The sequence below is a fragment of the Lepidochelys kempii genome, chromosome 2, assembly GCF_965140265.1.
Source record: "Lepidochelys kempii isolate rLepKem1 chromosome 2, rLepKem1.hap2, whole genome shotgun sequence".
Lineage (NCBI taxonomy): Eukaryota > Metazoa > Chordata > Testudines > Cheloniidae > Lepidochelys > Lepidochelys kempii.
Genome location: NC_133257.1, coordinates 113160186 through 113185063, shown reverse-complemented (window position 1 = coordinate 113185063; position 24878 = coordinate 113160186). Strand labels below are relative to the sequence as shown.

Here is a 24878-nt window from a genome sequence, read left to right as displayed (position 1 = left end):
GAAAAGCTTAATGAGCAAAAGCCATCCTGCCTTCCTTCCATGAGGTATTACAATGGTAAGTAATGGCGCTTTGTCACCTTTAGATCATAATTCAGAAAGGGACAGGCTCACTTCCTCAGCCTGCAGCCTCCGGTACAGCAAAAGAGCACACATCACAACCCAGGAGTGGGCGTTGGGGTGGGGAGGTGCTAGGGTGACCAAATAACAAGTGTCAAAAATCGGGACACTTTTTGGGGGGGGGGAGTGGTAGGGGGGGTAATATAGTTGCCTATATCAGACAAAGCCCCTTATACTGCAACAGTGCCAATAATATCAGACGTCTGGTCTCCCTAGGAGGTGCGTGAAGGTGACTAGTCACCTTTGTGCTCTCCTGATCTTCCTGTGCCTGTTGTGCACTGGGCCAGTCTCTGCTATTAGCTTGACTTCTGCTGGGTATCAACAGCAGCCAGGGATCAGTGAAGCATAGGGACGTTCCAGCCACACTCCCTCCCCAACCTACTGCCCCTGCTCCAGCCGTAGGGGGGATGGCATATAAGTTGCTATGCCGACTCTGTGCCACTGAGGGATCCTCCTGCAACCAGCTACTCTAACTCTAGGGCCTTTTTTTGCCCCCTCATATCTGGTATTCAGAAGGCAAAACAGTGGCTTGTCTTCCAGCCAGTGACTATGCAGAAGATAATTAAAACTAATGAAGCTGGCCGTGTTACCATTGGGACCTGCTATCATTATGATCATTCTGCCTGTAAAATAACTCAATGAATACCACTGGCGAGTGGGGAGGAATTAAGTTGTGGTGCCCTTTCTCCCCCTGTACCTGCAGCTGAGCCAAAGGCCCACAGTGGAAGAGCTGCGTGAGAAAAAGATCCTCATCCGCTTCAGTGACTACGTGGAAGTGGCAGATGCTCAGGACTATGACAGGAGGGCGGACAAACCCTGGACGCGACTCTCAGCCGCTGACAAAGTAAGCCCAGTGAGCTTAGGATGGGATAGGAGCTGTGTATTGATCACAAGGTTCTGTAATGCTGGTGTGACATGACACTGCGAACAAGGGCCTACCCTCAATTCAGTCTCCTTCCAAAGGTGTACAGGGGAAAGGCTAGAATGCCTGGTCTACCCACAGATTTTGTATCTGCATAGCTATGCTGGTTAGGAATGTGATTGTAATTAATATAGTTATGCCAGAACATTCCCTAGTGTGGATGCAGATCTACCTATACAAAGGTGCTTTATATCAGTATAACTTATTCCCCTTCCTATACAGGAATAAACTATACTGGTGTAACCTCTTTTATCCCATCATATATCTGCATGAACACTAGAGGGATTGTACTGCTTTATCTATACCTGTATAGTTAAAATAGTACGACTTTTGTATGTAGACAAGGCCTAAGAGCGGCTGGCTGGAAGGTAGAGGGTGAAATGCCTTTGGGAGGGTACTGACCATCTAGGGTTGCAGGGCTGTGTTGAACTCGGAGCTGATGAGTTTTCTGTTCCTTTTCTGCTTATGTTAATTTATTTTGTTTTCTGGTTGGAAATGTTGAGCCTCATTTGCCAATCCCAGTAAACCAGGACTAATTCCAGTGAAATCAATGGAGTTACACTGGTGTAAAATCAGCATGAGAGGGGAATCAGGCCCTGTGAGGAAGAGACCTTGCTGACTGCCCTTGTATTTGTGCATGTGTGTGTCGGTTGGTTGCGCTGAGTAATTCTACCACTTTATGGGTGGGGCGCTCCTACAAGCAAGGTTGCGCATGATACCGGGAGACAGAATTAATGAACCAGTACCTCAGTGGCACTCACCAAAGCTGTAGTTGCATAATTAATTAATCCTTGGGTGCAAAATGTCAATGGATAAAATTGTCAAAAGCACCTGTCCAATAGAAAGCCATTGGGACTCATTTGCTTTCAGGACCGGCTCTGGGCACCAGCAAAGCAAGCACCTGCTTGGGGCGGCCCTTTTTTTTTTTTTTTTTGCTTGGGCAATTGCGCTCTCGGAGCTTGGCCAATTTTTTGCTTGGGGCAGCAAAAAACCTAGAGCCGGTCCTGTTTGCTTTTGGAAATTTTACCCAGTATCTTTATCTTAAGGCAGGAGGGATAGAACATGATTTTGGATCACCTGAAGATTGCCCTATTCTGTTCATTCCCTTTGAAGAATCTGGCATTGGCCACTGTCAAAGACAGGATACTGGGCTAGATGGACCATTGGTCTGACCCAGTATGGCTGTTCTTATGTTCTTTCCTGCTCCCCAAAGGTTTTTTAACCACCTAATTATTGTCTTGTGTGTCATATATATTGAGAAAAGCAGTTCTCTGTATCAAGTGCACCTTCTTTTGAGTGTTAGTGGAGTTTGGCACATCAGTTGTGCCAATATTCTACCACCACGTTGAGTCTGTGGTGGGAACTAGCAGCAAAGGGCTTAATGCCCTGACATTCTATAAGTCACACTGAGGTTGCAGAAAGAAGGTGGACTGTATTCATAGTTCAGGCTGTTTCTGCATGTTTCTTTGTCCTACTATGTAGAGCGCAATGTCTATCTCAAGCAGAGACAAGGTGATAGCGTCCACAAAGTGAGACAGAGAAATTTAAACTTTTTATTGCAGTTCTCAAGACAAACAAGACTGTGGGCCTGAGAAATGTTACATCCACTCTTTGGCCCCTTTACATTGCCAGTGTGATTTAAAGGGTCCGTAGTGTAATGAAAATCAGGGTCTACATTTTTTTAATGTGGAACTGTGTCAACCCAGCATGTTACCACCAGGCTCTGTAGTCCAGTGGACAGGAAATAAGACTGGGAGCCCTGATTTCTATTCCTGGCCCTACAGCTGACTTACTGTGCAACTAAGGCTGGTCTACACAGGCATGTGTTAGCAGTTACCACCAGTATAGCTAAACCAATATAGTTATATTAGTATAACTACCCAGGGGGACAATCTGATTCTAGAGTGGCTTTCTTCAGTTTAACTTTAATCCCTTCCAAAGCAATGAAAACCAAACCGAAACAAGGCTTACTTATTCCAGAATAAGACTGTCCATCCTGGGCATTATGTGGAGATAACTATATCAGTTTCAATTCACATCTTGGCTTATACTAACATAACTTTCCTTTGTGGACAGGCCCTTAGTCAAGTAACTTAACCAATCCGTACTTTATTTTTCCTCATCTATAAAATGGGGATAATAATGCCTGTCCAGCTTTGTAAAGTGTTTGTAGATCTGTGGCTGAAAAGTAGTATAAAAGTGCTAAGTACCAGTATTAAAAAAGAAAGTAAAGGAAAATAAAGTAAATATGGGAGAAAAATGCAGCTGGGACCGTTATTTATGGTGTATGTAGAAAGCCAGTCTGTATCACTGAGTTCTTGTGGTCGCTGATCAAGACCTCCAGCAAAACAGAGGAAACAAGGCTTGGCATTCCTTCTGCATGTATAAGGGAGCAAAAAAAGTGCACTAATCTATTTTTCCTTCTTCAGGTCAGGTCCTGTGGAAAATATCCTGATTGCTGGCATCTGCAATGCCTGCTTTTCCACATCACCATTTGCACCATTTAAACAAAAAATAGAAAAACAATTTGAAACCAGCTCTGACAAAACCAAAACTCCCCTATTGAAGACTATTCCCCTCCACAGCAACTATTCAGTAACTCTCTGTCTTCACAGGCCAGGGCGAAGATTTATTGCAAAAATATATTTTTCTAATGGATTTTCTGTTTGTCAAGTTAATCTTGCTCTCCATGTTCTGGATGTGCGGAATTGTGTTCAGTCTGACTTCATCTTTACCAACTGTAATGGTCTGAGGAATAAAAAGGGCATGTTAAAATCTCACCAATAGATCAGGAATGCATGGGGTAATAGATTTCAGACCTTGTGGGAGTCAGCCGCCTGTGTGGCCCTTCACAGTCACTTAGGTCGCAAATCAGTCTGCTGAGGGCAGGCCCTTGAGCTGCTGCATAAACAGTCAGTCTTTTCAGTGATAGATAAGGCACAGCCTGACAGTCATTTCCAAAGTAAATAAAACACCAAAGCTGTATTTGAAGAGCACAATGGGCCCAGTTTTGTAGCCCATGCAAAGAGTTGGGCTTAGGTCTTGTCTAAATCAGAGGCAGTGGTAGCCCACTGGAGACCCTCAGCAGGAATATTTTGGGGGCCCCTTAAGCTGCGCGGGGCCCTAAGCAATGGTTAGGCTATGTCTACACTGCGCACCTTACAACGGCACGGCTGTGTCACTGCAGCCGCACCATTGTAATGTGTACTGTGTAGCCGCTCTTTGTCGCCGGGAGAGAGCTCTCCCGGTCACAAAATAAATGAGGGGTGGTAGTGTTGTTGCCGGAAGCATGGCTCCTGCCGACGAAGTGCTGTCCACACTGGCACTTTTCCTCCTTCAAACTATTCTCGTTTGGGGGGTGGGTTTTTTCACACCCCTGAGCCACAAGTTTTAATGACGAAAGTGCTAGTGTAGACATAGCCTCAGTCTGTTTATGCCTGGCGTTGGTTCTAGTCCAGATGAAGGCAGTTTGCTCTTGGATAAATCACACTGGCACATATCCTGTTTTGCACTGATGTAATTTATCTGTATTAGGGGGTTATACCAGTGCAGATTTCCTTAGAGATAGCCCCTTCCTCCCATGAGTAGCATTTACCAGTGGCATTACTCACATGAGTAAAAGGTTTCATAATCAGGCAGTAAGGTAGAAGCATAAACTGATCAGACCAATGGGGAAAAAAAGTCAAAGTTCAAGGTTTTTCGATCTTGGGCTAGACCATCAGCAGCTCTCTATAAATATATCAGAGGGATAAATACCGGAGGGGGAGAGGAATTATTTAAGCTCAGTACCAATGTGGATACAAGAACAAATAGATATGAATTGGTCATCAAGAAGTTTAGACTTGAAATTAGACGAAGGTTTCTAACCATCAGAGCAGTGAAGTTTTGGAATAGCCTTCCAAGGGAAGCAGTGGGGGCAAAAGACCTATCTGACTTGAAGATTAAACTTGATCCGTTTATGGAGGAGATGGTATGATGGGATAACATGATTTTGGCATTTAATTGATTTTTAAATATTCATGGTAAATAGGCCTGATGGGATGTTAGATGGGGTGGGATCTGAGTTACTACAGAGAATTCTTTGCTGGGTATCTGACTGGTGAATCTTGCCCATATGCTCGGGGTTCTGCTGATCACCATATTTGGGGTCGGGAAGGAATTTTCCTCCAGGGCAGATTGGAAGAGGCCCTGGAGTTTTTTCGCCTTCCTCTGTAGCATGGGGCACGGGTCACTTGCTGGGGGATTCTCTGCTCCTTGAAGTCTTTAAACCATGATTTGAGGACTTCAATAGCTCAGACGTAGGTGAGAGGTTTATCGCAGGAGTGGGTGAGTGAGATTCTGTGGCCTGCGTTGTGCGGGAGGTCGGACTAGATGATCGTAATGGTCCCTTCTGACCTTAATGTCTATGAGACTGCTTGGAGGCTAGACATTCTTCAATCTGGGCCTAGTCCTGACCCACGGAAGTTGCAGGATTGAGACTTTAGTGATTTGGGTGAAATACTATCCAGTTACTCTAGCTATTTTAGGATTTGGTGCTATTTCTGTACTTTGCTGAGTGCTATCTCCTGCTAGAAGTTCTTTTTGCAGAAAGAATATTGTTTTAAATAAATAATGAAGCAATCCAAACTGTAAGATGTGTTGGGCTCCGGGATCGTCAAGCATCATTGAAAGTCAGTGGGATTTAGGAACTTTTGAAAATGTTTCCTTGTGCCACAGTTGCCGATGCCTTTGGCACTTCTACTCCAGAAACTGCTATGTGCTCTACATGGGACCACCCTTGCAGATCACTCTGAATTTTCTGCTTGTGCAGAATGTGGCCATCTGCCTGTTAAGCAACAGACCAATGTGAGCAATTGGCACTCATGCTTTTTGCCCTGCACTGGCTTCCAGTCTGCTGTGGGTGCTGCAATTCAGCGTTCTGGCATCCAGGGCCATTCCTATCCAAACGCAAAGTACGCAGCTGCGTAGGGCACCAGGAAATTTGGAGTGCCCTAAGCAGCTGCATGCTGCTCCAGCCCCTGCTCCACCTCTTCCACATGGCCCCCGCCCTGCTCTGCCCCAGCCCTGCCCCCACTCCACCCCTCCCCCAAAGCCCTTGCTCCGCCCCAGCCCCAGCCCCACCCCCACTCCCCTGAGGACTCCAGCAGCGGTAAGTGGAGCAACCCAGCCCCAGCCCACTCCGCTCCGCCGGTGAGTGCTGGGGGGCGGTTTCCCCTCTGCCCCCCAAGCTCCTCCCCCCCCTGCAGAGGCCTGGGGCCAGCCCCCCTATCGTGGAGGCCTGGGGCTCCACACAGCACCCCCCCGTGGGGGTGGGGGGCTGCATAGGGCACCAAAATGGCTAGGGACGGCCCTGCTGGCATCTCTTGTTTATATGCCCTGCTGCAGCATTTCTGTTTGACTGTAATGGTCTTGCTGTCTCTCCCAGAGGTTGACTTAATAGGGATAAGCAGCAGGGCATTCTGTGTGAAAGGCACTCAGCTCTGGTGCTCTGTCCCTTATGGTCAGGCATAGTCCAAGTTTGGCAGCCATTCGTCTGTTCCATATGGCTTTTTGTTAATTTTGCTTTTGCAACATATATGTGCACCCACTGTGGGGTATTTATTTGAGGGACCAGAACTAGGACTTATGTCAGCATTGTTTACAAAGAGCCTCTCCTTCTAATAGATACAGCTCACTGAAACATTCTTCTGCTCTTGCCTTCCTGTGATTTTTAGATCGGGTTTATCTCTCTTTTTTAAGAAATATTTTAAAGAGCCTTGTATATGCTTTCTCTTCTACCTGCGAGAACATCGTTTAATGCCTCTTTCATGTTTGTTAATCAAATATACCATTTTGAATAAAAAGTGAGCTTATTTTGATCTTTTATTTGCATATTTACTTGTTTCTTTGTCATTTGCAGGCAGCCATTCGAAAAGAGCTCAACGAATTTAAAAGCACTGAAATGGAGGTTCATGAATTAAGCAAGCATCTAACAAGGTTGGACTTTTCTGTTCGTTTGTTTTAAGATTAACAATTGACAGTGCTGATTTCCAAAACATATAGACATCCTCTTTTCCCAAACATGCACACACCAAATACGTAGCCACACACAAACAGCATTCACAATCAACCCACCACTCAAGAGATATGCCCGTCAAGATTACAGGCTTGTATGCAGTTGTGCGTCATCTCTGTAACAATATTTAATCTCTTTTTTTATTTTGCTTGTGTAGCATGCTGGTCATTTTGCATTTCACTGTTCTGGTATCTAAAATAAATGGTGTTGGTGTCCAGAAGGAAAAGGAAAGCAGAAAGGGTATAACAGCATTTCCAGTTTCAGAGCTCATACACTGTAGGATGCTAATTCACTGCAGTGTGAACACAAATAGTATAGAATACTCAGGTTATTCTATTATTAATCCCTGTGTTTCAGTTCTTTCCATAGGCAATTTAGGAGAAAATCTCAAACTCAGCATTATAACTGGCACCAGTTCATATCCTTGTAGGCTGTGTGGACAGAAAAGCCCAGGACTGAATGAGCCAGGAGCCTGAACTAACACGCTCATCCCTAACAATTCAGGGCTGAGGCACATTGCCTTAGCATTGTTCATGCTACTTCTATTCTGTAATTTTCTGAGGTGTTAAATCCCTAGAATTCCAGCTGAAGTCAGTGAGAGCTGCAGGTGCTCAGCACCTCTGAAAATCAAGCTCTCTGTGGTTCGTAAAGTCCTACACTAAATTAAATTACATTGATTTTTCATAGATTTTTTTTTCAGATAACAATTGTAGGAATTCATTTCAAGAAAGAGAGGTCTCAAGCAAGTCACTGTCAATTATCACTTTTGGAATGCCCTGGAAAAGCATATGGCTGAATTAATTTTGCATTTTGTGGATCTTTATTTACATTCATATACTGTGACAAGGTCGGGCCAGATGGCTATGGGAGAGTAATAGAAGGCAGATATATTAGCCCCAGGCTAAGTAGGTCCCTTTTCCCTGGGTAAGGTAACAGGGAAGGTTCCAGAACAATCAGGAATCTTCTGGAGACAATTAAGACAGGCTGATTAGAACATCTGCAGCCAATCAAGAAGGTGCTAGAATCAAGTAAGGCAGGCTAATCAGGGCATCTGGGTATTAAAAAGGAGCTCACTTCCATTTGTGGTATGTGTGTGAGGAGCTGGGAGCAAGAGGCACTAGGAGCTGAGAGTGAGAATGCGGATTGTTGGAGGACTGAGGTGACAAACATTATCAGACACCAGGAGGAAGGTCCTATGGTGAGGATAAAGAAGGTGTTGGGAAGAGGCCATGGGGAAGTAGCCCAGGGAGTTGTAGCTGTCATATATCTGTTCCAGGAGGCACTCTAGACAGCTGCATTCCACAGGGCCCTGGGCTCAAACCTGGAGTAGAGGGCAGGCCCGGGTTCCCCCCAAATCCTCCCAACTCCTGGTCAGACACAGGAGGAGTCGACCTGGACTGTGAATTCAGAAAAATGGCCAAGCTGAGGGCTGCCGTGAAGTTCCAAGGCAACTAAATCCACCAATAAGCGCAAGACCCACCAAGGTAGAGCAGGAACTTTGTCACAATACATTAAAATCATGTTAAAAGTGTTGCATAGTTTATGAACATATTCATTTGTAGAAGTGATCCACCAGCTAGCACCACATTAACTGTCATATTTGAAGACGTGGAAAAAGGAGTCAAATAATAACAAATAAGAATGTACGTGTATGTTGTCTGGTTATGCCGAAAGAAGGACAGGAGACATTTGATATGGGTTTAATCAGGCCGCAACTTTCTTATTAGATGTCTGAGACTACATGGTAGATAACAGTGTACAGTGCAGGTAACCCCATGTTTATTCCATAATTACCCAGGGGGCTTTTACTAGCTCCTCCTCTTTTTCCATCCAGGTCCGTCCAGTAAATCCATTGCTGGGACCTTACCATCCACACACCCCTTCGTAGGAGGGCTAAGGTGGGCTAAAATAGGGCATTGGTTCCCTGCCGTACTAATCATAGGAGTCCCCAACCACCTCCCATTCGTTCCTTTAATGAACACCTCTTTTTAAGTTATTTTCCAAGCCATTTATCTGGTCACTGTATACCTTCCCTATGGAGTACCTGCACTGGACATCCGCCATACACTTAAATAATGAGTTGTGACATATAGCCTACCTCCCGTCATGCCATGTATGAAAAGACCCCTTCCTGAAACCCACTGTGGGGAAGGAGGAAAAACCCCCAACTGCACCCAAGCCAATATGGTGGTAAGGGAAATATTCCTTCCCAGCCCCCCTAAAAAAGGAGCAGCTAGAGTAATCCCCACCACAGGTGTTGACCAAACCTGGTATTTTACCACTTAAAAGGGAGGGAAGGTGGGTCGCTTCAGCCTTGGTCTGTGTAAAAAGGAAGGCTTCAGGAGCTGAGCTTCCCCTTTGAAACCCTGTATTCCCAGGGTATGAGTCAGCAACCACACTGACCACACCAGCCATAAAGCACTGTTCCCTTCACTCAGCCAGCCAGCCAAACAACCCCCCGCTTAAAGGTGCAGGGCAGTCATTTGCAAGAGACAAGCAGCTGCCTTTGAATCATGAGATCTTAGGCCAGTTCTAATTTAGTACTTGCACACAACGGTCATAATCATCTCTGACCTAATCTTTTGACCTCTCAATGCATTTACATGAGGGTTGAGTTTGTCCTGCTAAATTCAGCCTCCAGATGTGAGATACCTATAACTGGTTACAGTTCTAACAGGTGCTGAGCGCTGTCAGCTTCCATTGAGAGCTCAACAACTCACCAGTTCAGGCGTTAAGTCTAGAAGCATGTGGCTTGATCTACACCTAAAACTTAGGTTCACCTAGGTACATTGCTCAGGTTTGTGAAAAATTTCTAACCCACAGTGTAGACACAGCTAGATCAGCAGACGGATTATACTATCCAGCTACTGCTTCTTGAGGCGGTGGATTTACTACAGCAGTGGAAAAACCCCTTCCATCGCTGTAGTAAGTTTTTACGCTACAGAACTACAATGGCAGTGAGCAGCAGCTCACTGAAGCACTGCAAAACTTAACAATTTTGGTTTGCAGGCGTGTCTGCGTGAGCTTTCTTTCAGTTTGTTCCCTGTGGGTTTGCAGCCAGAATTTTGCTTTTGTTTCCAAATCCTGAGGAGACCATTCATCTGAAGTCTCTTGAATTTTGTCTGATTTCCATTTGAATCCATAAGTTGGTTCTGATTCAGTCAAATCCGGCCTGGGCTCAATGAAAGCTAAGCCCAGCATACTTGAACCTGGAGAAAGATTCATTTAAAGTTCAACAGAGTTGTTGAGCTGTTAGTCTAACCAAAAAATATCCACATAAATTAAACATACTTACATGAAAGCGAATAATTCTCTTAAACTCAGATAAGTCACCATTATAAAATCATTAGCAGGGTAACAATCTATTTTTGACATTAAGATAATGACATATATGCTCGGTAAAGGATATGAGTTTTGCTCTTCTAGAGGAATGGATACTTTAGTTGATGATAGAGTCAAAGACCAACACTTACAAAACAAACATACATGGCTGGAAACAAAAGCCTCTGGACACATTTCAAAACAGCCTCTGCAGAGAAGCTGCAAATTTAACTTCAAATGTCTCTTTAAACTTAAACATTAATGAATAATAATTAAGGCAACGAGTTTGTCATGGAACTCACGGATTTCATGACTTTCCGGGACTTCTGCCCTGGCCGGTGCGGCTGGCCCAAGGGCTGCCCGAGCTGCTCAGGCCACTGCTGGGGCAGTCTCAGGCCACTGCACCCCCAGCAGCAGCAGGAGTTTGGGTGTTGGGTTTGGGCTCAGGACTGGGGGTTGGAGCACGGGAGGGGGTGAGGGCTCTGAGGGGCACTTACCTCGGGGGGAGGGGAAGGAGCTCCCCAGAAGCAGCGACATCCCTCAGCTCTTAGGAAGAGGTGTGGCCAGGCAGCTCTGCATGCTGCCTCTGCCTGCAGACACCTCCCGCAGCTCCCATTGGCCACGGTTCCCAGCCAATGGGAGCTGCAGAGCCGGCACTCGAGGCAGAGGCAGTGTGGAGAGCTGCCTGGCCACACCTCTGCCTAGGAGCTGAGGAAGGAGGATGTTGCCACTTCTAGGGAGGCACAAAGCCAGACAGGGAGCCTGCCAGCCTCTCCAACTGTCTCCCCACCAGCACCAGCAGGGGTCCCGGGCCGCCTGCCCCCAGCACCCACGGCCCTCTCCCGCCCCCAAGATTTTGTCAGGGGTATATAGTACAAGGGTATGTCTACACTGGAAACTTCAAAGCGCTGCCGCGGGAACACTCCGGCAGTAGCACTATGAAGTGCAAGTGTGGATTAGCTCATGAGGGGATTAGCTCCGAGTGCTGGAAGCGTGGGCTCCCAGCGCTCGGAGCCTGTCTACATTAGCACTTTAAAGCACTCAGACTTGCTGCGCTCAGGGGGGTGATTTTTCACCCCCCTGAGCCAGTAAGTTAGAGCACTATAAAATGTAAGTGTAGACAAGCCCCAAGTCATGGACAGGTCACGGGCCGTGAATTTTTGTTTACTGCCCGTGACCTGTCCATGACTTTTACTAAAAATACCAGTGACTAAAATATAGCCTTAATAATACTTTGAATTTATGTCAAGTCTATTATTTGAAGATCTGAGGGCTTGCCTGCACGTGAAAATTATTCTGGAGTAAGGTAGGCCTTGAATTTGAAGTGGAATAGCTATTTTGGAGTAGCTATGTGTCGACACTCGTATTCTGGAATAACTACGTGTTGACACTTTTATTCTGAAATAAGAGTGTCCACACTGAGGAGTTATTCTGGAATAGCTATTCTGGAATAATTGGTGTGTAAACAGGTCCTAAAGTTCTGATCCAAAAACGCTAATTGACTTCAGTGGGCTTTGGATTAGGCCCTTACAACAACTCGGTGAGTTTGGTAAGTGTTAATGTTGCTAAACCCATTTTTTCAGATGGATAAATTGAGGAATAAGGAAGTTTAAATTACTTTTCCAAGGTCACATAGTGAGTCAATAGCTGAGCTGAAAACAGAGCCCAGGAATCCTGGTGTCCAATGCCATTGCCCTAAACCATTAAATAATGCCACCTATTTGATGACATATAATACGTATGTGAGAACAAGCTTGTTGCAAAGTATTGCATTTTTCATTCATCCTTTCTCTTTTAGGTTTCATAGACCGTAGCAGTTCAATTCTGCTTGACTACTATGCCATCTTTAAAACCTAACTAAAAAGAACCGTAAGTGCTGGTATTATTCACTTCCTGTTACGTACAATGTAAATCTTCTGAACTGCCTTTTTAAAATAATTAAATTAAAGAAATAAATGAAAATAAGGGGGGAAGAAGCAAAATGGAAATTGTACTTACATGTGATGGGTACTGCTACATCATCAGATCTGCTGGCACAAGCTTCGATAATAGAAAATACCCCTGGTGGGAATCATACCAAGAGCTGGCATCTATGTTTATGACTTCCTGGCATGTGGATTCACCATATTTGTCCAAGCCCAGCTGGTAATGCATCCATTCTGTCTTCAGTCACCCCGCATCCTTGCAAGTATCTGTCACCTGACTCCAAAGAAAGCTGAGGCACTTGGTGTTATTCTGGCAATGACTGTGCTGGGTGAAGTCTCCAAAAGGCCTGCAGCCACGTTAAAGCACTTTTAGTCCAAACACTTGTCAGTTTAGGAGCACCTTAGAAGGACAGTAGGGGAGGAGAACTGCTCTCAGGACCTGCCCACTTTCCGAGTACAAAGAAATTCACTTTCCATGGAGGAGTTTGTGACTGGTTGATCATCACCATTTTGGTTCACAAGAAGAACAGCATTACTTATTGAAGGCTGGTTTCACTCAATCAATTTTTTGTTTTCCAAACCTTATTATGACTCCACAAACCTTAAGTAACAATAATATCGGTAAATAACGAGCAAAAGGCACCGCCTTGACCTTGTGTAATCATTTATACCTGTGCCAAGTGATCGTAAAGGCGTGTCGAACACACTCAAATCAGAATAACCGTGTTTGCCCTCCAGTTCACACAACTGTAAGGCAGCAGTGAATCAGGTGAAAGGTCTGGATTCCAATAAGGTATCCATGGGATATGTATTATTCTGTACGTATGAGATTTTTAAAGGGCAGATTGGGCATGTAAGGGCCTGCACTTCAATCATATTGAGAATAATCTTTTCTCGGTTCTGGTGTAGCAAAATGTGGGCCTGGTGTAACAAAAATATACTACTGTATTGTTGTGGATGGCTCAGAATTATCTGCAATATTTAGAACCAAGGCAATAGGCAAAAACCCCGAGGCTTTTTTATATTGGCATGCTTTTAACTGTTAAAATGGCCACTTACAGCTCAGCACTGCAAGGGGTGATCACTCTAGCCCTGACCCAGCAAAGCACTTCAGCCTGTGCTTAACTTTAACTAAGTATGCACTTTGAAACCAGTGAGATTATGCAGATGCTTCATTAAAGTCAAGCACAGGCTGAAGTGCTTTGCTGGGTCAGGACCAGAGGGTTCAGCCCCTTGCAGCATCCAGCCCTGATTCAGTATAAACCTAACAAGCTGGGAACAAATGTCTGTGATGCCATCCCTTATGAGAAAATATATTGCTACACTCAATATAAAGTGGCCAAAATGCTGAAGTAACATGACTGTAAGTTGCAGTGCTCTGGATCGTGACTGTGGAATAATATCAAATGTTGTTTTCCTTTTGAAAGTTTGTGCAGGGAGGCCTATGTTTTCTATGACAACGGTATCCTGTGCAAGAGTTCACTTGCACGCACAACCACTCACACTTCCTCCCATTCTTCCCCGGGGTGCCCTGGTAATGCAATACCCATCCCCTCCGCTGATTTCAGACCAGCATCAGATTGAGGTTGCTTTGACAGGTGTATATTATGTGTCCAGTTATGTGCAGAGCGCGCTCAGCTCCTCTTGGACCTGTTTCTCATCCCACTTACCCTGGTGTAAATCGGCTGCAACCTCATGTAACTCAGTGAAGTTACGTTAGTATAAAGCCCATGTAAATTACAACAGAATGACGTCTATTGATTTCATTAAGGAACTGAGGCTGGTCAGCACCTGCCAAGACTGGGCTGTATCCGAGAAGAGTGGAAGCGTTTCAGTCTCATCTGAGGTCACCCGTGTGACTTATGAGTGAGCATTTGGGGAATAGTGAATGTCTGTTGCAGGGTGGAGGGCATTAAAAAGAAAAAAAACCCTCAGCCATTCCCACAGGAGCCAAAGTACTGACTGTTGCCCTTTTTCCTCATTTCTATTTGAGGCAATAGGTCTTTGAAGTTATTACCTAGCACTGTTTAGTGGTTTCGCGATAGCCTAAAAATAAAGGTGATTCCTGCATCCCCATCACACGCACAGGATATACTTACCTGGACTTGTCAAAAGAAAATAATAATCCCAATACACTCTGGGAGAAGAAGATTTATCTCAGACAGAGGCATCTATGTAAATATGATCTGCCAGTGACCAGTTCTCCGTGGCTTGATTGCAGGATATTGCAAAATAAAGTTAGTGGGGAAGTACAATGCACTTCCTCAGCCAAGAGTTCACCAGCAGTGAGAACCTAATGTTCAACATTATCAGCACAGTGCAGGAACAGCAGAGCAGGTATCCGCCTAGCACGTATTGCTGCAGGGTTTTTCCCCTGACATCACAAAGGGGTGCATATTATTCAATTCACTCTCACGCATGGCTTGAAAGAAGAAAACAAAGGTCTTGGCATTTGTATGTGCACATTGCATTATGAAATGGCCCAGAGACATGGCTGCTTCAAACAGCTGCAAGCCACGGGATTCAGAACGTGCCCTCCCACAGCTGCCCACATGTCCTGGCTTCTCTGCCTTGTTGTCTGAGGTTGAGTCAGATGGGAGGGCTGAGGAAGCAGTAGGACGGAAATCAGAGTATTCAGAACTTGTGTGTTGGTGGGAGGCACTAAGGAAGGGGTGGATTTGGGTTTCTTGTTAAAGAGGAGGAATAAGAGGCTGAGATAAGGGGATAGGCATCCAGCTGTTGCTATCACTGCAGACTTCTCAGGCAACACTGAGCCACTGGTGGAGGAGCGAACACAGGAAATGCCACTGTAGCAATACAACCTGTCCCTGGTGTGTCAGGGCCATGCCGCAACCCCCGGTTCACCTGCAAGTCAGGCAGCCGGACTGAACTGGCCCTGCTCAATGGTTTTCTCGTTTACAGTAGAGTTCTGGCTCTGGGTATGGTCATAATATTACAGACTGCCATGTGGCTGGAGATAAGATCCCACTGAACTCCCAGGAAGTTTTTTTCAGGATTTGCTCTGCACTGAGACAAGATGTGGAAGGCGCTTGAGGTATTATTCCATTTGCCTGACATTCTAGCAGAAGATACCGCAGTTCCACTCTGATCTGAAACAGTATTCATTGGAACTGCCATATTTCTCATGAGCTGCAGCTACAGCAGATTGCAGAGGAATCCAGGTGAAATGCCCAGCGTAACAGCATCAGTCCATGCTGCACGGTTGGCATTTCTTCTGTTTAGCAGGAGTTACGCAGTGACAAGGCATCTTCCTGAAAGGTGACTTGTTGGTGACTGAACACTGCATTGTATCCTCAGTTTACTTACATCACTCCACCTGACAGGCATGGAAGTTTAAGACCAAAATGAGAGCAGACTTTTTTTTTAAATCTCTATTTTCTGCAGAAGTGCAAATGCTTTTCCCATCAAATACTCTGCTACAGCCACGTCCAGTGTGTTACTGTACTTGGGATTCCATCTGGAACAAGGAGTGAGCTTTTTTTAAAAAAAAAATGGACGAAGTAGAGCTAATAATAAAGCAGATAATTTTTCTACTTACCGTTGTTATCAGCAATGAGTTCCATTTGTATGAGAAGGATTTATAATAGCACGCACTTCACTTTACCTGGTTTAAAGAAACAAAACTAGGTTGGTGAGAGCAAAATTTTCATCTACTCATCACTGATTGCTAAAAACTATGTGGAGGAAAAAATGCCAATGGTGAAAAAGAAAATATCTCGGTAATAATCTAACGAATCAGTGGTGTTAATACTTACAAGGTGTGATGCAACATCTGCTCGAGAACTTATGGAAACATTAGTGGAAAATTGAAGGGGAAAAAACAAGGAGTTGTGGTAAAAATAATCATAAAACTTTTAACTAAACGTTTTGCTTGAGATAATTTAATAATTTAGTTTGAGAAAGTGACACAAACTACTGAGAAGTGATGGTGACGTCTATTCCTTCACCTCCAGACCAGAAATAGTGTAGAATAGAGCTGGGTGAACTATTCATAGTGAACAATGTACCGTGCATTATCCATTTCAGATCTGAGTAGGTTTCAGGATATAAACTCTTTGGGGCAGGGCCTGCACCATCTTTGTGCATCTGGTGCCTAGGACGCATTACCAGGAAAAACAGTGAAGAAGAAGAAGAATAGGCTTCTATTTTTACTAATTTATTTATTTGTAGTTATTCAATGAACCCTTGAGAGGTTTCAACCTCTGGGTTACATGCAAGCACTTCACTTTGTCATTACTATTCTCTCTTCATCAGGTGTGATTGGTCACCTGAATAACATTTTACTGCTTCTGCATGCCGACTGGACAGCTGAAACTTTATAAACAGGAGGAGAGCACTTCCAAAAATGACCAGCAAATACTTGCATTCACACACAAATACCCAGGTTCACATGCAAATAGGGTTATGACACGCAGAACATCCATTCCCCAGTGTTCCTGCAGATAAACCCACTTTGTACAAATATCCATGGAAGAAAAGGATGAAAACTTGGCCAACAGAAATGGTTACAAATGATCTTCCCCACTGCTCACCCAGCTCTAATTTAGTATCACACGTCTATAAAAACAAAGTACGTGAAGGGTACATTAACTGCTTTTCCATGTGTCTCACATATTCCAGAACCAGTTGCATTTTCCAGCTGATATCCAAGTGTATGTACATAGTTTGTCTTTGTATAGGAGTGAATGTGGTGACTGTCAATCATGTGCTCTTCCAGTATTGTAATTTAACAGATTATAACTGTATGAAAACAGTGTAAATAACTAGAAGAAAAAGTAAACTGGATCTCTGTCCTAGATTTTGTACATACTGAAACTGCATGGTATTTAAATTATTGTTTGTCTCTGATGTATGCAGTTTCTTTAAAAAAAAATCATTTTAAAAAAAACCTTTCCTGGTCTTGTGTATTTTATTCACCTCCTGTTATATGCTTTGCCAGATATTGCCCCAAAAAAAAAAAAAAGTACTTTAAGATACGAGCCCTGCTAGGGGGTTGTAAGCACTCAATACCTCACAGTATTAGCCTGTAAGGGGAAAATGAATGTAATCAGGATGATGGATCCTCACCTGGTGTAAATTGGCATGGCACTACTGACTTCAGTGGAGCAATGCCAATTTATAGCAGCTGAAGATCTAGCCCACCATCTCTGGGAAACCTCTCTGGGTGAAACCTGTCACCATGTATCTTTGGGAAGGCTCAGCAAAGATGACTGAAGGAGGTTGGCTGTTCACTCTGCAGCTTCAATTGTCCCAAACATTAATCTAGTAAACACTGGTCTTCACTGCAGAAAAATCCCGCTCAGCATGTGAATTTTCTGGTTTTTGCTGTCCTTCGAGCGCTCATTACAGGAGTCACATCTGTAGTGGTCTCCTTGTTCTGGAAATCTCAAGGCACAGAAGTTTGGTGGATTGTATTAGAGCAGATATTGATCAGACAAGCGCAAGCAGGAGCAGCAGCAAAGGCTCATTACAATTTAGCAAAAGCCATGGGAAGAGAAATACTCATTCAGGCTCTTGCAAACAAAGGGCTTCTGCTCCTCTTTTTTCTTTTCTCCAAGTGCCTTCATTCTTTATAAAGGTTGCCAGCTTGACAGCACTGCAGAGTGAAATTTCCTATCCATGAAGGCAGAACAGCTTGAGGTGCTGAAGTACAAGCTTCCTGACACTCCACTATTAATATTATTCTCTACACAGATGTGAAGGTAACACCCCTGCCATGCCCATTCAGTCCAGGGTAGTAATTTGTGATGTGAACTAGTGTCTCCAGAGAGCTGGGCTAAAACCATCAAGGATAAAATCCACAAAGGTATTTAGGTGCTGAACCACCACTTTGTGCCCCTGAGATTCTTAAAGTCCCTGCTCAGTTGCTGCCTAACCCTCTAGGCACCTAAATGTCCACTAGTAAACTCCCTTAGTCGCCTCAGTTTCCCCCCGTGAGCATACACAAAACTGCCTAAGTCCTGATAACACCAAGCTTCTTGGCATTGTAGCGGGATGCTTAAGGACCTGGTGGGATTCTCAAGCTAGGTGTTTCCCTGCCAGTCTTGCCTGCAGGGCCTGATCCATTAGGCATTCTCAGAGCATGCCTCACCAGCACAAAAGAGAGCAAGGGTGACCAGATCAGGAATTCATGGGGCAGGCTGGCTGGCACGTGTACGACAATACCCAATAGCGCAGTAGCTGGGACACTCACCTGGGATGTGGGACGCCCATTTTCAAATCCCCATGCTGCTGGGTTTGGAGCAGGGACTTGAAACTGTGTGTCCTGGGTGCGTGCCTTTACCTTCCAGCCTACTGGATATTCTGGGGTGAGGCTCTTTCAGCCTTTCCTGTTGGAGTTGTTGCTGGCTTTTGTGAATCCCATTGTTAGGCACCTAATTCAAGGCTGTGAATTCCACTGGGCAGCAGGACACCTGACAGGCATTGCAATGCATCATTCCCTATGACAAATTAAACAAGGCAGCTGTAGGTAGTCTAGCTGGCTCTAATCAACCACAATCCCCTCAGAGGCTGTTGGGAGTGGTAGGGGGCCGGGTGGAGAGGTCTCAAGTGTGGAAGGGAGTGTTTGCTACTGCTTTTTTCTGAGGCTGGCTTAAAGAAAGCTTGGTGTGTGGAGAGTGACAAGTAGCAGAGGAAGGCTAGACTGGAGCCTGGGAGCAGAGTATGGGAGAGAATGACAGACCATTGGAAATGAAGGTACTGAAGTGGGCATAAGCTGGGCTTGTCTCCCTTTAGAGACTTGTACTTTGGGTTCCTGAAAGGGAAAAAAAAGTCTTTGATTGCACTTGTGAAACCCAGAATGTGCAGGATTTATAGAATCTGTGCCTGAAGAACTGCTGTGTTCTCTGTCTCCTCCCTTCCCTCGTGTCTGTGGTAGTCAGGTCATCCAGGTCTACCAGGCAGTAACCTGTCCTGGTGACAGTGCCTTTGTAGATTTTAGTCCCGATGTGCTTCACGTTGGTCTCTGAATAACTCTCAGATGGCAATAGCATTTGCTCTCTAAAAAGCCAGGTGGATTTGGATTGCTCAGGTAGAAGAGAGAGTTCTATGGGGAGGGGGGAATCCATTTACTTTGACTAAACAGCAACAAGATACTATGTGTTTTAACTACGGATCCATGAGTTACCACCATTACTGAGTTACAGCTTGGCAAGGCTGCCTGCATTACAGGCTTGGTTTATACACAACTTGCTATTACCCATCAAGTATGGGGCTAGATTTTCTACTTTTAAATAAACATTTGCTCTCTTCTATTAGTTGCTTTCTGTCTCTTCCTTCCCACCCCCCACTTCTCAGCATCTGATATTGCCTCAGTCTCATTGGCCAACTTCCACATTTCATCTGTGCAGCTGTACAGCCTGCCTTAGTTATTATTAAGTCCAGTAAGCAAGAGAAAAGCCCATTCAAAACTTCCAGTGATTAAAAAAATGAGGAGGAACATCTGGATTTGCCATTAGAACAGATGAACCTAGACTGCTACAGGTGTCTGATTATATTTCTTGCTGGAGACTGACTGCTCTCTGCCTGTAAACAGACTAATGTAACCTTCCTGAATCAGCTGCTTCTTTCAAACTTTACAAGCTAAAGTAGTGCTCCAAACTGGACTAATGAAGGAGAGGCCTGTGCTTTCATTAATATTAGTTTATTACCAGCACTTGCTCAGTCTGGAGGAAGGGGGTTCTCCTAATCTCCACTGAAAGGTACACTCTGGTGGCCAGTGTGGGAACAGCAGTAGTGACTTATGCCAAAGCAGCAATTTTAGACCAGCTTTGTTTAATGCTTGATTAGTCTAAGGGTTATAAAATCTGTACAGTGAATTGCATTGTCTTGATATTTGGCGTGCCTCATGGGGGTGCTGGTGAGAGTTAGTAAACCAAATTTAAGACCATTTGTCAAAGGGGTTCCCAAGATACAGCCCCCTGTGAAAGTGTTTCTTAAGGTTTATGGATTCTTCCAACTTCTTTCTGTGCAGATAGGAATGGAAACAGGACTGTGATTGTTTCACCAGGAACTCAGTCACTCAAGTGTTATCCCTAAAGAGGGAACGGCACCCACAAGCCTTTTGGTGACCAAAATTCCAAACAGTCTTCGCCCAAGAGTCTCTCTCTCAATTTAGGTGCAGGCCTAAAAGTCCTAAGGGTGGCTCATGTGCCAGTCTGATTACACTGGGTATGTGTAGCCTGACAAGCCAAGAGGATTGATAGCAACATGCCTCTTTTTATATCAGATTTCTGCTACAATCTGCCTCTGGCAAAGGGCTTTTTTTATTTGGGAGGGGGGTGCAATCTGAGTGCAGCAGAAAATTCAGAGGATGCTGAAGCTCTCTTACACGTGTGAATGCTTGCTGGGAGAGGGGCATGGGGGCTGCGGCAAGGAATGGGGGCATTTGGGGGGGTGGGCTGGGTGACAGAGGAGTGGAGCAGTGTTGGGGGAGGGGTGGCTCAGCTCAGTTCACGGGGAGGATGTGGAGATTAGGGAAGGGATGGGATACTGGGGTTGGGGGGACATGCTGGTGGGTGCCAGGGTGAGTGGGAGAGATTGGGGGTGGAGGCACCCGTCAGCTTCATTCTCTCCTCCCATGTGTGCTCCAGGATCTGGGTGGGGCATGGCCAGGCCCTTTTAGTAGGTATCTGAGCCGTCGTTGTCTCTTGGGAGCTGGGATATGGGGGACCTTGTCTTTCCAGGTGGATTACAGCCCCTCTCCCTGTCCCCCCCCCCATGTGAGCCCTCTGGGTGGGCAGCTGAGAACAAGTACACTCAGAGCATGCTTCAAGAGAACACGCTGCTGACACTGGTGTGAGGCTTGATGCATATCTCAGGCTTCCAAGTACTCATTGAGGACACCCACTGAGTATACTGAAGTAGTTCACGTCTCAGCTATTGTTTCAAGCTGCATTCATCTCCATCGGGTGTTCTCCTTCAAATGAGGTTCTCACCCTGAATGATCATGGAATAGGCCGCTTCATTCCTCTCAGAGCCTCCAGTGCTGGGGATCTGGATATAGCAAATACATTGGTGATGACTAACTTCATTAAAGCAAGGCACCAACCTCTGCCTTAGCTTCCTGTTAAGGCTCAGCTAAGTCCTGCATGGTTACTCAGATTCCCTTGAAACTCTGGGTACCTCTGTGGGACACGTGGTAGGGTTAGTGATCCACATTGGGGGACAGTTGAGTGCGATACTTGAGATGCAGCTTTTTCTACGTTCAGATTCTAACACTTTTCATGCACACCTGGTTTCTAAAGTGCTTCTGGGACAGGAAGGGAGGGGTGAGCTGGAAATGGGGGGAGGGGTACTATATGTTGCAGAGGACGTAGGAGAGAAAAACCAGTCTTCCGTCACATGATGATTAGAGTAACTTTAAGCATGCAATAGTGTCAAGTTTTGGGACATAGACCACGTCTGGGATTTTTCTCACCTATGCACGTCAAGGCACAATCATTATCCCCACTCGACGTTTACAAAATTTTACAAATTTTGCAAATACCTGGAGGATGGAGGCAGTGATGAGCTGCCAAAATCTTAACAACCGGTTCCCTATAAAAAGTTCTGATTTAAGGGATGTGCCCCAGTATGTATTTTTTGTACCAACAGGGTTACCATATGTCCGTATTTTCCGGGGAGAAATTTTTAAAATTTAAAAATTCCTCTCGGACGGCAATTTAAGAACCAAAAAGCCTGACCTGTCCGGGAAAACACGGATATATGTTAACCCTGCCTAAAGTTCTTTTTTAAAAAGATGGGCCTGAACTAGAAATGAGCTCCGTTTCACATGTGTGGGTCCCTGCCACTCCCTGGGGGTGTGCTCGGGTGACCAGATGTCCTGATTTTATAGGGACAGTCCCGATTTTAGGGTCTTTTTCTTATATAGGCTCCTATTACCCCCCCACCCCCTGTCCTGATTTTTCACACTTGCTGTCTGGTCACCCTAGGGTGTGCACATGTGTGGGTCCCAGCTGCTCCCTGCCCCCCTCATTGAAGCAGGTGTCCAGGGTTACTGCCCTGGGAACTGCAGGGCACCAGTGGATGTGGGGCCAGCTGCAGACAGGGGTGTGGGGCAGGGCTAGTTGGAGGCAGGGGGTGCAGGGCTGGCTGCGGGCAGGGCAGAGGGTGTGGGGTTTGCTGAAGGCAAGTAGGTGCGGGGCTGGCTGCGGGCAGGGCAGGGGGTTCAGGGCTGGCTGGAGACAGGCTGGCTGCGGGCAGGGTAGGGGGTGCGGCAGGGAAGAGGGTGCGGGGGTGGCTGGAGACGGCCTGGCTGCGGGCAGGGCAGGGGGTCCATGCGGCAGAGGTTGGCTGGATACAGGGCAGCGGGTGCAGCAGGGGCTAGCTGCAGGGAGGGGGTGCAGGGCTGGCTGGAGACAGAGCAGGGGGTGCGTGCGGCAGGGGCTGGCTGAGGGCAGGGCAGGGGGTGCACACGGCAGGGGCTGGCTGTGGGCAGGGCAGGGGGTGCATGCGGCAGGGACTGGGTGCGGGCAGGGCAGAGGGTGCGGGGGTGGCTGAAGACAGCTGGCTGCAGGCAGGGGGTGCGGGGGTGGCTGGAGGCAGGGGCTGGCTGCAGGCAGGGGGTGTGGCAGGGGCTGGCTGCGGGCAGGGGGTGCGGGGGTGGCTAGAGACAAGGGCTGGCTGTGGGCAGGGTGTGCGGGGGTAGCTGGAGACAGGGGCTGGCTGCAGGCAGGACAGGGGTTGCGGGGGTGGCTGGAGACGGGCTGGCTGCAGGCAGAAGGTGCGGGGGTGGCTGGAGATGGGGGCTGGCTGCAGGCAGGGCAGAGGGTGCGGCAGGCGGTGCAGGGGTGGCTGGAGGCAGGGCTGGCGCAGGGCAGGGAGTGTGGGGGTGGCTGGAGGCAGGGCAGGGGGTGAGGGCAGGGGGTGCGGGGGTGGCTGGAGGCAGGGGCTGGCTGCGGGCAGAGGGTGCGGGGGTGGCTGGAGATGGGGGCTGGCCAAGGGCAGGGCAGGGAGGTGCGGCAGGGGGTGCGGGGGTGGCTGGAGATGGGGGCTGGCTGAGGGCAGGGCAGGGGGTGCAGGGGTGGCTGCGGGCAGGGGTTGCGGGGGTGGCTGGAGGCAGGGGCTGGCTGCAGGCAGAAGGTGCGGGGGTGGCTGGAGATGGGGGCTGGCTGAGGGCAGGGCAGGGGGTGCGGCAGGAGGTGCGGGGGTGGCTGGAGATGGGGGCTGGCTGAGGGCAGCGCAGGGGGTGCGGGGGTGGCTGCGGGCAGGGGGTGCGGCAGGGGCTGGCTGCAGGCAGGACAGGGGTTGCGGGGGTGGCTGGAGATGGGGGCTGGCCGAGGGCAGGGCAGGGAGGTGTGGCAGGGGGTGCGGGGGTGGCTGGAGATGGGGGCTGGCTGCGGGCAGGGGGTGCGGGGGTGGCTGGAGGCAGGGGCTGGCTGAGGGCAGGGCAGGGGGTGCGGCAGGGAGTGCGGGGGTGGCTGGAGGCAGGGGCTGGCTGCGGGCAGGGGGTGCGGGGGTGGCTGGAGATGGGGGCTGGCTGCAGGCAGGGCAGGGGGTGCGGCAGGCGGTGCAGGGGTGGCTGGAGGCAGGGGATGCGGGGGTGGCTGGAGGCAGGGCAGGGGGTGAGGGCAGGGGGTGCGGGGGTGGCTGGAGGCAGGGGCTGGCTGCAGGCAGAGGGTGCGGGGGTGGCTGGAGATGGGGGCTGGCCGAGGGCAGGGCAGGGAGGTGCGGCAGGGGGTGTGGGGGTGGCTGGAGATGGGGGCTGGCTGCGGGCAGGGGGTGCGGGGGTGGCTGGAGGCAGGGGCTGGCTGCGGGCAGGGCAGGGGGTGCGGCAGGAGGTGCAGGTGTGGCTGGAGGCAGGGGCTGGCTGAGAGCAGGGCAGGGGGTGCGGCAGGGAGTGCGGGGGTGGCTGGAGACGGGCTGGCTGCGGGCAGGGGGTGCAGGGGTGGCTGGAGGCAGGGGCTGGCTGCAGGCAGAGGGTGTGGGGGTAGCTGGAGATGGGGGCTGGCCGAGGGCAGGGCAGGGAGGTGCGGCAGGGGGTGCGGGGGTGACTGGAGATGGGGGCTGGCTGCGGGCAGGGGGTGCGGGGGTGGCTGGAGGCAGGGGCTGGCTGAGGGCAGGGCAGGGGGTGCGGCAGGAGGTGCAGGGGTGGCTGGAGGCAGGGGCTGGCTGCAGGCAGAGGGTGTGGGGGTGGCTGGAGATGGGGGCTGGCCGAGGGCAGGGCAGGGAGGTGCGGCAGGGGGTGCGGGGGTGACTGGAGATGGGGGCTGGCTGCAGGCAGGGCAGGGGGTGCGGCAGGCGGTGCAGGGGTGGCTGGAGGCAGGGGATGCGGGGGTGGCTGGAGGCAGGGCAGGGGGTGAGGGCAGGGGGTGCGGGGGTGGCTGGAGGCAGGGGCTGGCTGCAGGCAGAGGGTGCGGGGGTGGCTGGAGATGGGGGCTGGCCGAGGGCAGGGCAGGGAGGTGCGGCAGGGGGTGTGGGGGTGGCTGGAGATGGGGGCTGGCTGCGGGCAGGGGGTGCGGGGGTGGCTGGAGGCAGGGGCTGGCTGCGGGCAGGGCAGGGGGTGCGGCAGGAGGTG

General features: G+C 48.2%; 1 protein-coding gene across 8 annotated transcripts in view; it reads left to right on the top strand.

The window, feature by feature from the left end:
* PHACTR1 (phosphatase and actin regulator 1) overlaps nt 1-24878 on the top strand; it is a 459498-nt gene that overhangs the window by 412009 nt on the left and 22611 nt on the right. For 7 of the 8 annotated variants that reach the window (XM_073332016.1, XM_073332013.1, XM_073332018.1 and 4 more), the window contains 4 exons: nt 821-961; nt 6939-7015; nt 12214-12284; nt 16616-17234. In XM_073332016.1, coding sequence (XP_073188117.1) covers nt 821-961; nt 6939-7015; nt 12214-12229 — 234 coding nt within the window. In that variant the 3' untranslated portion in view covers nt 12230-12284; nt 16616-17234. Of the gene's footprint in view, nt 1-820; nt 962-6938; nt 7016-12213; nt 12285-16615; nt 17235-24878 lie in introns of those variants that run through there. The other variant, XM_073332014.1, reaches the window with a different exon arrangement.